This window comes from Macrosteles quadrilineatus, unplaced genomic scaffold, assembly GCF_028750875.1.
Source record: "Macrosteles quadrilineatus isolate MER2022 unplaced genomic scaffold, UCM_ALF_1.0 Scaffold_1__1_contigs__length_201487025, whole genome shotgun sequence".
In the NCBI taxonomy this organism is placed as follows: Eukaryota; Metazoa; Arthropoda; class Insecta; order Hemiptera; family Cicadellidae; genus Macrosteles; species Macrosteles quadrilineatus.
Window position 1 is genome coordinate 38,653,127 of NW_026542594.1, and position 13,814 is coordinate 38,666,940.

Here is a 13,814-nt window from a genome sequence, read left to right on the forward strand (position 1 = left end):
ACGTTTTTCTGAAGAGCGAGGAAAAGGACCCAGGTAAGGTTAAATTGTGCAGGCCAGTAACCCTCTTTACCTGTCTTAGGAAAGTTAGGCGAAATGATAGTGAAAAGGATGAAAGAATGGATGGATAGGGAAAATAGGGCAAATCCACTTCAATATGGATTCACGGGAAGTGTTGGAACGGTAGACGCACTTCTGGACATGAGAAGAGAAGTAGAAGAGACAGAAGAAAAGTACGTAGTAGGCTTGTTCCTGGATATTTCTGGAGCTTTCGACTCCGCCTGGTGGCCAGAGATTCTGAGAGTTTTGAGAAGATGGCGATGTCCGAACAACATCTACCAATTGGTGAGGGACTACTTCCGAGGCAGAACCGTGACATTAAGAGCTGGCAACGGAGAGGTGAATAAGGACATCACTAAAGGATGCCCCCAAGGATCTGTGGTGGGCCCTCTGTTGTGGAACATCCTGTTTGATGGGTTTTCAGGAAAGCGGCCTGGTGAATAAGTCTCTGACTTAAACCAGGGGTGGTGGTGGGACCGCTGGCCTTCGGCCAAACACCTCCCTGCGAGATGCGAGAACTTGAGAAGATTGTACATCGGTGCGCTTGAACCAATGATGCTGTACGGCTGTGAGATGTGGGGTCAAAGAATGAGGGGACGAGGTGAGAGGTCTAATTTGATGAGTCTGCAGAGAAAACTGTTGTTGGGTGTGATCAAGGGCTACAGCACGATATCCCACGAAGCTGTCCGAGTGATTGCCGGGGTATCCCGCTTGACTTGATGGTTGAAGAAAGGATTAAGAGAAGAAGGGACAAAGAAGAAGGTATCGACATCAAGGAAAGCATAAGGATCCGAAGAGAAGAAACACTCGTTGACTGGCAGAGAGGGGTAGCGGATTTCTACCCCCGGATATTTACCCCCATGAAAAAACGCCTACGTCATTTTGACGTCACAAGGGGCGGGGCCTATACACGGTCGAGAAACAGCCCGCGACTGGAAATTTACCCCCAATATATTATTAAATAATCAACATGTAATTGTTTGATTATAAAGTGATTTGCCATAGCACGGAAATCTACCCCCGGACATCTACCCCCGGATATCTACCCCCAGACATTTACCCCCGGATATCAACCCCCGGACATCTACCCCCGGATATCTACCCCCGGAAATCTACCCCCGGACATCTACCCCCAGACATCTACCCCCGGACATCTACCCCCAGACATCTACCCCCGGACATCCACCCCCGGACATCTACCCCCAGACATCTACCCCCGGAAATCAACGGCTCTTCGGTTAAGCATTGTCTTGTAATATCCAGTATACAGCATGCGATATGTCATTGTCTTGTTTAACATTATCTATCTTCCTAATTCAATAAGCTGTAACAGTCCTTTTTCACCCGACCTACTTCGCCGATTGTTACGATTGAGGTGTCATTTTAAAGCTTAAGATCTTGCCCAGAGCAAAATGGTAATTAAAAAGGATATTTTGATTAGGGCTTCAAAAGGTTGCCCCCTAAGCCTTTTATTTATTCCTAGAAGGTGCTTCCAATGGTTGACCAACTTTCACACTATACAGTAACAGTTTTAATGGTGAAATGTGAGCAGATTACTAATCAGTTCAATTTTTAAGTCAGGTTGAAAACCAGAATAGATCGTCTGCAACTGTAAACAAGAGATGGAACACTACCCCTAAACTGCTTTTCGTTCTCAATTGGCCCTCTATCAATGACCTGTGTTGTTATATACATAGACTATATATAATATTTTACCATTGTAGGCCTATGTAAGACTACTCTGTAGGCCTATGTAAAACTACTCTAAGCTAAGCTCATGTGACTTCTTCTTGTTCACTACTACTTCCGTGTCATCTCCATAATGTAGCTTTGTGCTCTGTAGTCTGTTGATTTTATTATCAAAATAAATCTTTTAAATCTACTTTGTGTAGTTATTATTTAGAAGCCCAAGAAGAATTAAGATGGTGTCAGAAGTTAACTATTTAGTTTGAACAGTGAAGTGTTTAGTAACAAGTGAATTTTCTTAGTGAATATTAGGTTAACCTCAAACCACGATGGCAACGTTTCAAGCTCCACAAGCATTGGACCTTAGTGGCAACGTAGCTGAAAATTGGAAAAGATTTAAGCAACGTTTTATGCTCTACTTGGAAGCCCTGGGATCCGACAAGATGCCCGAGAGACGAAAAATAGCTATATTGCTGACCACTATAGGTGATGCGGCTCTAGAAGTGTATAATACCTTCTCGTTTAGTGAGTCAACTCCCAAACTCGAAGAAGTTATAGGAGAATTTGATAAGTACTGTCAGCCACTAAAAAACATAATTTTTGAACGGTTTAAGTTTCACTCATTGGGACAGAAGGAAGGTCAGTCGGTTGATTCTTACGTGACAGAACTGAAGAAAGCAGCATCCAACTGTGAATTTAAAGACGAAGAAGATATGATTCGAGACAGACTGGTGCTAGGGATTCGCGATAAAGTGATGCAGGAACGTCTGCTGCGAGATACAAGCCTCACTCTCAAGAAAGCCGTTGAGTTCTGCCGAACTTGTGAAACAAGTCAAAACCAGGTTAGAGAACTTCAAAATACAGTGGAGTCTATCAAAGTTACAGGTAGGCCTATGTCTAGTAACAATACTTCTAGGTTACCTTCTAAGGTAGGCTCAAAGCAACACAATGAATTCTTTTTATGTAAGAAGTGTGCAAACACCCATAGAGCTCGGAACTGTCCAGCCTATAACAAGAACTGTGCTTTGTGCAAGGACAAACATCATTTTGCTAAGTGCTGCCCTAATAAAGATAGACTTAAATTTAGTAACAAGGCTAACGGTAAACCGAAGAAGAAAGTTTATGAAGTTGAAACAGACACTGCGACTGCGGATCAACTTGTTGAGGATGAATATGCAATAGGCGTAGACTTTTTCAGTGAATCTGATGATCTCTTTGTTAACTCTCTAGAAAATAAGTCACCTGATAATAGTGAGAATAACAGTTTGAATGTTAATTGTGTAAAAGGTCTAACAAAGCCTAACAAGTTAAATAATAGGGCTTGGTATGAAACTATTGTTTTAAGTGAAAATGATGAGGTTACTTTTAAATTAGATTCAGGCTCGGAAGCTAATGTGCTACCTTTGAAAACTTTTAATAGTTTGCTCTTTAAGCCTAAATTGCTGAGTACACCAACTGTATTGGTAGGGTTTGGTCAAAACTCTCAAGTTAAACCTATTGGTAAAGTACTACTTAACTGTTCCTCTCGTAATGCGAACAATGTCAGTAATGTTGAATTTGTAGTAGTTGATGTCAATTCTGTTCCTTTACTAGGACTTGAAACCTGTGTAAAACTGAAGTTAATTGAAAGAGTGCCTATTAGTTGTAAGCCTGTTGTAAATGTAAATAGTATTTTTGTAAATCCTAAAGATAAAATTGTAAATCAGTACCATGATGTATTTGAAGGTCTAGGAAAATTTCCAGGCAAAGTTGAAATCAAACTCAAGCCAAATGCTGAACCGAGAATCTTTCCACCTAGGCGCATACCTTTAAGTTTAAATGAAAAGTTAAAAAGCACTTTGGATAGGCTAGATAAGCAGGGTATAGTCTCTAAAGTTTCAGAACCAACTGAATGGGTTCAAAATCTTGTGATTGTTGAAAAGCCTAATGGTAATTTGCGTCTATGTCTTGACCCTAGGGAAATGAACAAAAATATCAAAAGAGAGCACTATCTGATTCCCAAATCTGATGAAATTTTAAGTAAGCTACATGGTAAAAAAGTTTTTTCAGTGTTAGACATGAAAGAAGGATTTTGGCATCTTAGGCTAAGTGAAAGTAGTGCATTGTTAACTACCTTCCATACTCCTTTTGGTAGGTATTATTTTAATGTTTTGCCTTATGGCCTGTGCTCAGCACCAGAGATCTTTCAAAAGCATTGTAAAGAAATATTTGGGGATATTTCAGGATGTGAAATATATTTTGACGATCTTATTATTTTTGCTAAAGATGAAAATGAACATGACATGATCTTGAAAAAAGTACTTGACCGAGCTAGGGAAAAAAATGTTAAGTTTAATCTGTCTAAGTTCCAGTACAAAGTCCCTGAGGTTAAGTTCTTAGGTCAATTAGTCTCAAGTGATGGCATTAGGCCTAATCCAGAACATGTGAGAGCTATTGTCGAAATGGAAAGACCCCAAAACAAGAAAGAATTGTTAAGATTTTTAGGTATGACTAAGTATTTGTCACAGTATATTCCTAACCTATCGACTTTGTCAGCACCTTTGCGCAACTTAACTAAAAATGATACTGATTGGCAATGGTACCCAGAACATGAGAAATCATTTTGTGAGTTAAAGAGTAAGTTAGTCTCTGCCCCAGCATTAGCTATTTTTAATAGTTCTAAACCAGTAACCCTTCAGGTTGACGCATCAAAAGATGGCCTCGGAGCATGCTTGCTTCAAAATGGTCACCCTATAGGCTTTGCATCAAGATCATTGACCGATACAGAGACCCGTTATGCTCAAATCGAGAAAGAGTTACTTGCTATTGTCTTTGGCTTTGAACGTTTTCATCAGTTAACGTATGGTAGGCTAGTTACCGTACAGACTGATCACAAACCATTAGTTTCTATAGTTGAAAAAGATCTTTGTAAAGTGTCAGCTAGGTTACAACGTTTATTGTTAAGACTTTTGAAGTATCAGTTTAAACTCGTGTATGTACCTGGTAAATTGATGTTTATGGCCGATACATTGTCTCGGTCTTATTTGAAAGACCCTGTTACTGATGATCCAGAATTTTCTTTTGTTGTACATACTATTAGTAAATATGTGGCTATGTCTGAACAAAGGAAACAAGAATTTATTAAAGCCATTGATGAAGATGAAACTATGACTATGTTAAAAAAATATCACTTATTGGGTTGGCCCAAGTTCAAAAATGTGTGTCCTAAAAATGTACAGTTTTATTTCAATCTTAAACATGATATTAACTATGAAGGTGGTTTATTGTTTCTTAATGACAAAGTAATAGTGCCAACTAAACTTAGATTGAGTATGTTGAAGAAAATCCATGAAAGCCACCTAGGTGTAGAAAAGTGTAAAATTCTTGCCAGACAAGTGTTGTACTGGCCTAATATGTCTACAGATATAGAGGATTTTGTTCTAAAGTGTCAAACTTGTGAAAAGTTTAGGAGAAGTAATGTTAAGGAACCTATGTTAAGTCATCCTGTTCCATCAAGGCCATGGGAAAGAATAAGTGCTGATATCTTACAATTTGGTAATAATGATTATTTGGTTGTTGCAGACTCATACAGTAGATGGTTTGAATTGTGCTTGTTAAATGGTAAAACAGCAAAAAATGTAATAGATGTACTTAAACCAATTTTTGCTAGATTTGGCTCACCAGATGTTTTAGTATCTGATAACATGCCTTTTGGAAGTGTCGTGTTTAGAGAATTTGCGGATGAATGGAATTTTAAACTGGTTACTATAAGTCCTTTGTACTCTCAGTCAAATGGCCTTGCTGAAAAATTTGTCTCAGTAGCTAAGAATATGTTGAGGAAATGTAATGACTCTAAGAAAGACATTAACGTAGCTCTAATGTTGTACAGGAATACTCCCTTAAAAGATACAAAACTGTCACCTGCACAAATAATGTTAGGTCGGGTAGTCAAAACAACATTACCAACTGCTAGTTCTGTGTTAAAACCTATTCGTGTAAACAGTAAAGAGATTAAATCAAAGTTAGAAAGTCACAAAAAAGTTGTAAAAGCTTATTATGACAGAGGATCACATAAGCTACCTCCCTTTCAAAAAGGTGATAATGTTATGGTAAAATCAGGAAAGGTTTGGGAACCAGGATTAGTTATAAGAAAACACCAGACACCAAGATCCTATATAGTTAAGTCTAGTAATGGTAATGAACTAAGAAGAAATAGGGTATTTTTGAGAAAATCCTTTAACAAATTCCCTTTAGTTTCAAGTGAAGATCCAATGACTCAGTTGTATGATGAAACTGATAGGCCTATTGTTCCACCTAGGTTAACTCCTGCCTCAACACCTAACCAAACTAGCTTGACTCCTGTTGCAACCCCTAACCCATCTCAATCCCGAACAAGGTTTGGAAGAGTAATTAAAAAACCAATAAGGTTTGAAGACTAATTTTGTTTTGTAAATATTGTGTGTTCAATTTTGTTTTCATGAACTCTCAATCCTTATTTTTAGGGGGGAGATGTTATATACATAGACTATATATAATATTTTACCATTGTAGGCCTATGTAAGACTACTCTGTAGGCCTATGTAAAACTACTCTAAGCTAAGCTCATGTGACTTCTTCTTGTTCACTACTACTTCCGTGTCATCTCCATAATGTAGCTTTGTGCTCTGTAGTCTGTTGATTTTATTATCAAAATAAATCTTTTAAATCTACTTTGTGTAGTTATTATTTAGAAGCCCAAGAAGAATTAAGATGTGTTGCCTGTACAGCGAGGCATTTTGAGAAGGAGAAAACCGGCCGGATGAATGCTTTAAGTTTATCAATAACGAAGATAAACATGGTTTTAGTTACACACCGGTAATCTTTGAGTTGACTCTTTTAAACTCATTGTAAATATTCATTGTTATTCGTTTTGAAATAACTCCTTTAATACTTTGCAATTGCTCGAATTCGAGCAACATGTACACTAGTTACATATTATTGCACTTACGATTTATTTGATTTGTTTATTTACGTGAGTCACAACATTTTTAATCTTACTTGGTTTTGGATTTTATTACAAAACGTGATCGGAAATGGTTGCAGTATTTGTAAACAAAATGTAATAACAAATTTCCAGTGACAGCAAGAAAAAATCATCTTTATCCAGCTTTTCATCTTTCACAGCTGTTCGTTATTTCACAGATGTCGTATTCTCCAAACAAATTATTAGTATTTCATAAATTACTGGTAAACATTAGGAGTAGCTTAAACTTGACAAAAATGCAAAAAATTGGGGGTTTGAACAAAATTTATTTTAATTCAAAAGTAGTGAGGCCATATTTTAATGGCTTAAGTTACTCGTGTCAATCCACCAAATCCAAAAAGACTATTTAAATCGAATCACGATCGATGCTCTAGTTTTTGAGGAGAAGGTCACGTAAAATGCCTTCTGGGCCTTGACAGACAAGACAGAAATTGAGATAAAGACTTGTTTTGGCTTCTTTGTATAAAACGTAAAAATGACATAAAAATATATAATTTTGAGCAATGTTCATACTAAACTCTAATTTCATTAAAATAAATTCGTAAAACCAAAAGAACCATGAGGTAAAAATACCTTCTATTACAACTACACGTATCGTATATTACGTCCACTAACCTGTTACTCATTTGCTAGACTGCTTGTCTCCGACGTCGGGCTGTGACGTCAGCTGTTGTCGTCATCGGTGGTCAGTGTAGCCAATTCATAAACTTAAATTCCTCTTGCTACTTTACTTTAATAATATACTACACCTTCCCTATCCCGAAATATCCAATTTTATTCTCTTACATTATTCTCCGCTATTTCACAACCAGCATTGACGTTGGCATTGACAACCAGAAGCAATCATAAAATATGTTTATGTTTTATTTTTTACGATTAATTAATTGTGTAAACAACTAGACTTTTTAGCCAATGTAAAACTCCGGATAGTGTCTACGACATAGGGATTATGCTATTGCGTATTACTAGGAGGTAATTGATAGTGAACAAATTATTAATTCATTAATCAACCTGTGGCAGGCTTTTTATCAACATTTAATTGCATTTTTACCACTAGTAATCAGAAAATAACCTCCTTCAGTGATATGTTTTAAATTTCACGGTCTGCGCTCGTACATGTGCCGTTAGCTATGAGTGTATGTGAAAATTGGTCAACCATTTAAATCACTGTCTAAAAATAAATCAAATGCTTAAGGGTTAAACTTTTGGAGCCCTTTATCAAAAAATCCTTTTTAATTACCATTTTCGTTGCACTGAATCTTAAGCTTTAAAATGACACCTAAATCAGTTACAGCTTAATGAATTGGGAAGATAGACGACATTAAACAAGACAACGACATATCACATGCTTAATACTAGATATTAGAGGGTAATTATTAAACAAAGAGCCATTGATTATTTTCATAAACCAATTACTAAAATCAACTACAACAATAAATATTGGCCGATACTTAGTGTAGCACGGGGGGTAGATTTCCGGGGGTAGAATTCCGGGGTCGGACATTTATGATTTGACCACTGGGGGTACATTTCTGGGGGTAGATTTCCGGGGGTAGATGTCCGGGGGTAGATGTCTGGGGGTAGATGTCTGGGGGTAGATGTCCGGGGTCATATGTCCGGGGGTAGATGTCCGGGGGTAGATGTCCGGGGGTGGATGTCTGGGGGTAGATTTCCGGGGGTAAAGTTCCGGTGTCAGTTTTATTAGCATTTTGATTAATTACAACTGTTAAGTAAACCGTGAAATGCGAGTTGATTGAATATATAATAATTTATCCATCCTAAAAGTTCGCGGCCGGAAATCTACCCCCATACATGTGACGTCAAAGTGACGTAAGCGTTTTTTCATGGGGGTAAATATCCGGGGGTAGAATCCGGCGACCCGGCAGAGACAGTGGGAGTCAAGCACAAAAGGAAGGGAAACCTTTGCGTTCGTTCCGGATGAGAGGTTGAGAAAGAAAGTCCATTGGGAAACCGATCACTACACGACACAGTTCGTCAGAGGACACAGCAAATTCAAGGCAAAGATGAAAAGTTTCAACCTTGTCGATGATGATCATTGCACTCATTGCGGAGAGCTGGAGACATCGCAGCACGTACTGATGGAGTGCCCATTCTATGAAGAAGAAAGAAGCGACATGAGGGAATTCCTCCGACAAAAGACATGGGCTTGGGAGAAGATCAACTTCTTGAGAACCAAAGAATCTACGCTGGAGTTTGCCAGAATGTGCCGAAGGATAGGAAAGAAAAAGCATGAATTTGAAAATGCAGGAAGACAGGCTGGAATTTGAAAGTGAAATAAAAAATGTTAGGAAAGATTAAATAAATTAAAGAAGATTGAAAAACAAAATCCGATGAACCTAGTACAGAGGGTACTAGGTGAGGGGAGAGGTGTTGGTTAGGCACAGAATGTGCCTGGAAGGACAAAGAATGAAGCCGACAGCTGGAAGAGGATCCGATGATTTTTCAGGAAAGCGGTCTGGTGAATAAGTCTCTGACTTAAACCAGGGGTGGTGGTGGGACCGCTGGGCTTCGGCCAAACACCTCTCTCCTCTCTCTCTCCCTCCCCAAGCTGATTCTTTGTCTCACTCTCTCTCACTCAGTCAGCCCAGACTGAATTTTAAAAAAATCGCGCTTCTTTCAGGTTTTGTATTTGTTGTACACAATAAAACATTTGGTACGTGTTTTTGGTCATAAAACTTAACACTGATATTTGGTCCTTAGCAAATTTCTCTTCAATTACTCCCTACAGAAGTCCTATATTTAAACGAAATATCAGTGTTATGTTGTGTGAGTCTATCCATTTGCCCCTAGACTCTAATTTTCTCAGGTAAGCTAGTTGAACTCTATCTCTTTTAAACAAATGCATAACTATAGCTTTCCTATAAAATAAAATACTAAACGATGGTTTAGTACTTCTCCACTCCATCTGCACGAACCTCCATGGGTTTTGGCTACTTATGGAACTACTAAAAATGGTATTAGAGTTGTTTACCCAACTGTCCCACAATGATGAGTTTGGCAGTGAGGTAGACCCTGTGGTGGATGTTGTTGGATATAGGAGGTAGAATTCTCTCCACTTCCGTGATTGTTTGGAAGCTCCGAGCACAGTTGATGGAGATGTAGAGAAATGTAGGAATGATGAGAAACGGAGGTCCCAACTGAATCAACAACTTAACTGGGAAATTACACACAAATATTACATAATATATATATATATATATGTAAAAAATATATAAATGTAGCCCATATATGTGAGAGTTGGGGATTATCTTATATTAAGGTTTGGTGAGTTTCTAGAGTGGGTGAACCATTGGTAATTCAATTCCCATCTTCTCAGTTCTGAGGAGTTGCAGTTTGGAGGCAGTTTTTTAAAATTATTTTTTAAGAGAAGCAGCTATTGCAATCAGATTTGGAGTGTGATGAGGCATGGTTGACTACTGGTTTGTCTTTATAATTATTTTTTACATCTTGAAGATGACCGTTCATCGGGCTCGGCAGTCTTTACATTGGAGCTGATAAAACAAATCTGCTGGTGCTGCACGTGTTATGTCCTTGAATTTTGAAAAAAATCATTTGTGGTGTTACTGGAAAAACTTATGGTGTAGGGGGGGGGGGTTGATGGGACACGTTTTGCATCTGGAACTAGTACATGGGAAAGAGCCGTTTGGGGGTTGGTCTCTGGTTGCTGTCATTGGATCCGGCATCTTAGGATGACCAAGAATCTTTTTGATTTTGTGTGGTTGGAGAAATGTGGTGGTTGGGGGGGGGTTTCAGGAAATCCTTTGTGTGTGGAGAAACTTGTAATTTTTTAGATTATAGTTGAGGGATTGTAGGCAATGATGATATTCAGTTATTAGGTTTAGGTTTTGTGTAGGTTTCAGTTTCTTTGTTGGAGGGTTTTTTGATTGGGCTAATCGGGTCTGGTTTTATACCAGGCTTTTGGGATAGCCTCTTTCAATGAATGCGTTGGAAATTTTCAAATTGAATTTGGAGAGTTCCTCTTCTGTTAAACAAATAAGCTGCACACGAGACCTGACCGAGGTCTATGGTGCTGTCACCAGGCTCAACTGTAGAGAGATGAGCTCCTCATGAGCTACACACGAGACTTGACCGAGATTTATGGTGCTTTCACCAGGCTCAGCTGTAGACAGGTGAGTTCCTCATGAGCTGCACACGAGACATGACCGAGGTCTATGGTGCTGTCACCAGGCTCAGCTGTAGACAGATGAGCTCCTCATGAGCTACACACGAGACTTGACCGAGATTTATGGTGCTTTCACCAGGCTCAGCTGTAGACAGGTGAGTTCCTCATGAGCTGCACACGAGACATGACCGAGGTCTATGGTGCTGTCACCAGGCTCAGCTGTAGACAGATGAGCTCCTCATGAGCTACACACGAGACTTGACCGAGATTTATGGTGCTTTCACCAGGCTCAGCTGTAGACAGGTGAGTTCCTCATGAGCTGCACACGAGACATGACCGAGGTCTATGGTGCTGTCACCAGGCTCAGCTGTAGACAGATGAGCTCCTCATGAGCTACACACGAGACTTGACCGAGATTTATGGTGCTTTCACCAGGCTCAGCTGTAGACAGGTGAGTTCCTCATGAGCTGCACACGAGACATGACCGAGGTCTATGGTGCTGTCACCAGGCTCAGCTGTAGACAGATGAGCTCCTCATGAGCTACACACAAGACTTGACCGAGATTTATAGTGCTTTCAACAGGCTCAGTTGTAGACAGATGAGCTCCAAGAGCTACACACGAGACTTGATCAAGATTTATAGTGCTTTCACCAGGATCAGCTGTAGACAGGTGAGTTCCTCATGAGCTGCACACGAGACTTGACCGAGATTTATGGTGCTTTCACCAGGCTCAGCTGTAGACAGGTGAGTTCCTCATGAGCTGCACACGAGACTTGACCGAGATTTATGGTGCTTTCACCAGGCTCAGCTGTAGACAGGTGAGTTCCTCATGAGCTGCACACGAGACTTGACCGAGATTTATGGTGCTTTCACCAGGCTCAGCTGTAGACAGGTGAGTTCCTCATGAGCTGCACACGAGACTTGACCGAGATTTATGGTGCTTTCACCAGGCTCAGCTGTAGACAGATGAGCTCCTCATGAGCTACACACGAGACTTGACCGAGATTTATGGTGCTTTCACCAGGCTCAGCTGTAGACAGGTGAGTTCCTCATGAGCTGCACACGAGACATGACCGAGGTCTATGGTGCTGTCACCATTCTCAGCTGTTGACAGATGAGCTCCTCATGAGCTACACACAAGACTTGACCGAGATTTATAGTGCTTTCAACAGGCTCAGTTGTAGACAGATGAGCTCCAAGAGCTACACACGAGACTTGATCAAGATTTATAGTGCTTTCACCAGGATCAGCTGTAGACAGGTGAGTTCCTCATGAGCTGCACACGAGACTTGACCGAGATTTATGGTGCTTTCACCAGGCTCAGCTGTAGACAGGTGAGTTCCTCATGAGCTGCACACGAGGCCTGACCGAGGTCTATGGTGCTGTCACCAGGCTCAACTGTAGAGAGATGAGCTCCTCATGAGCTACACACGAGACTTGACCGAGATTTATGGTGCTTTCACCAGGCTCAGCTTTAGACAGGTGGGTTCCTCATGAGCTGCACACGAGACATGACCGAGGTCTATGGTGCTGTCACCAGGCTCAGCTGTAGACAGATGACCTCCTCATGAGCTACACACGAGACGTGACCGAGATTTATGGTGCTTTCACCAGGCTCAGCTGTAGACAGGTGAGTCCTCATGAGCTGCACACGAGACATGACCGAGGTCTATGGTGCTGTCACCAGGCTCAGCTGTAGACAGATGAGCTCCTCATGAGCTACACACGAGACTTGACCGAGATTTATGGTGCTTTCACCAGGCTCAGCTGTAGACAGGTGAGTTCCTCATGAGCTGCACACGAGACATGACCGAGGTCTATGGTGCTGTCACCAGGCTCAGCTGTAGACAGATGAGCTCCTCATGAGCTACACACGAGACTTGACCGAGATTTATGGTGCTTTCACCAGGCTCAGCTGTAGACAGGTGAGTTCCTCATGAGCTGCACACGAGACATGACCGAGGTCTATGGTGCTGTCACCAGGCTCAGCTGTAGACAGATGAGCTCCTCATGAGCTACACACAAGACTTGACCGAGATTTATAGTGCTTTCAACAGGCTCAGTTGTAGACAGATGAGCTCCAAGAGCTACACACGAGACTTGATCAAGATTTATTGTGCTTTCACCAGGATCAGCTGTAGACAGGTGAGTTCCTCATGAGCTGCACACGAGACTTGACCGAGATTTATGGTGCTTTCACCAGGCTCAGCTGTAGACAGGTGAGTTCCTCATGAGCTGCACACGAGTATTGACCGAGATTTATGGTGCTTTCACCAGGCTCAGCTGTAGACAGGTGAGTTCCTCATGAGCTGCACACGAGACTTGACCGAGATTTATGGTGCTTTCACCAGGCTCAGCTGTAGACAGGTGAGTTCCTCAAGAGCTGCACACGAGACTTGACCGAGATTTATGGTGCTTTCACCAGGCTCAGCTGTAGACAGATGAGCTCCTCATGAGCTACACACGAGACTTGACCGAGATTTATGGTGCTTTCACCAGGCTCAGCTGTAGACAGGTGAGTTCCTCATGAGCTGCACACGAGACATGACCGAGGTCTATGGTGCTGTCACCAGGCTCAGCTGTAGACAGATGAGCTCCTCATGAGCTACACACAAGACTTGACCGATATTTATAGTGCTTTCAACAGGCTCAGTTGTAGACAGATGAGCTCCAAGAAATACACACGAGACTTGATCAAGATTTATAGTGCTTTCACCAGGATCAGCTGTAGACAGGTGAGTTCCTCATGAGCTGCACACGAGACTTGACCGAGATTTATGGTGCTTTCACCAGGCTCAGCTGTAGACAGGTGAGTTCCTCATGAGCTGCACACGAGACCTGACCGAGGTCTATGGTGCTGTCACCAGGCTCAACTGTAGAGAGATGAGCTCCTCATGAGCTACACACGAGACTTGACCGAGATT

General features: G+C 41.0%; 1 protein-coding gene across 1 annotated transcript; it reads left to right on the forward strand.

Annotated features, from left to right (window-relative positions):
* The first annotated feature begins 2,072 nt into the window (after positions 1 to 2,072).
* Positions 2,073 to 7,440, forward strand: LOC128996249 (uncharacterized). Its single transcript, XM_054421431.1, has 2 exons — positions 2,073 to 2,628; positions 7,379 to 7,440. The coding sequence occupies exons 1-2, from the start codon at positions 2,073 to 2,075 to the stop codon at positions 7,438 to 7,440; spliced, it is 618 nt and encodes a 205-aa protein (XP_054277406.1).
* The last annotated feature ends 6,374 nt before the right edge of the window (positions 7,441 to 13,814 follow it).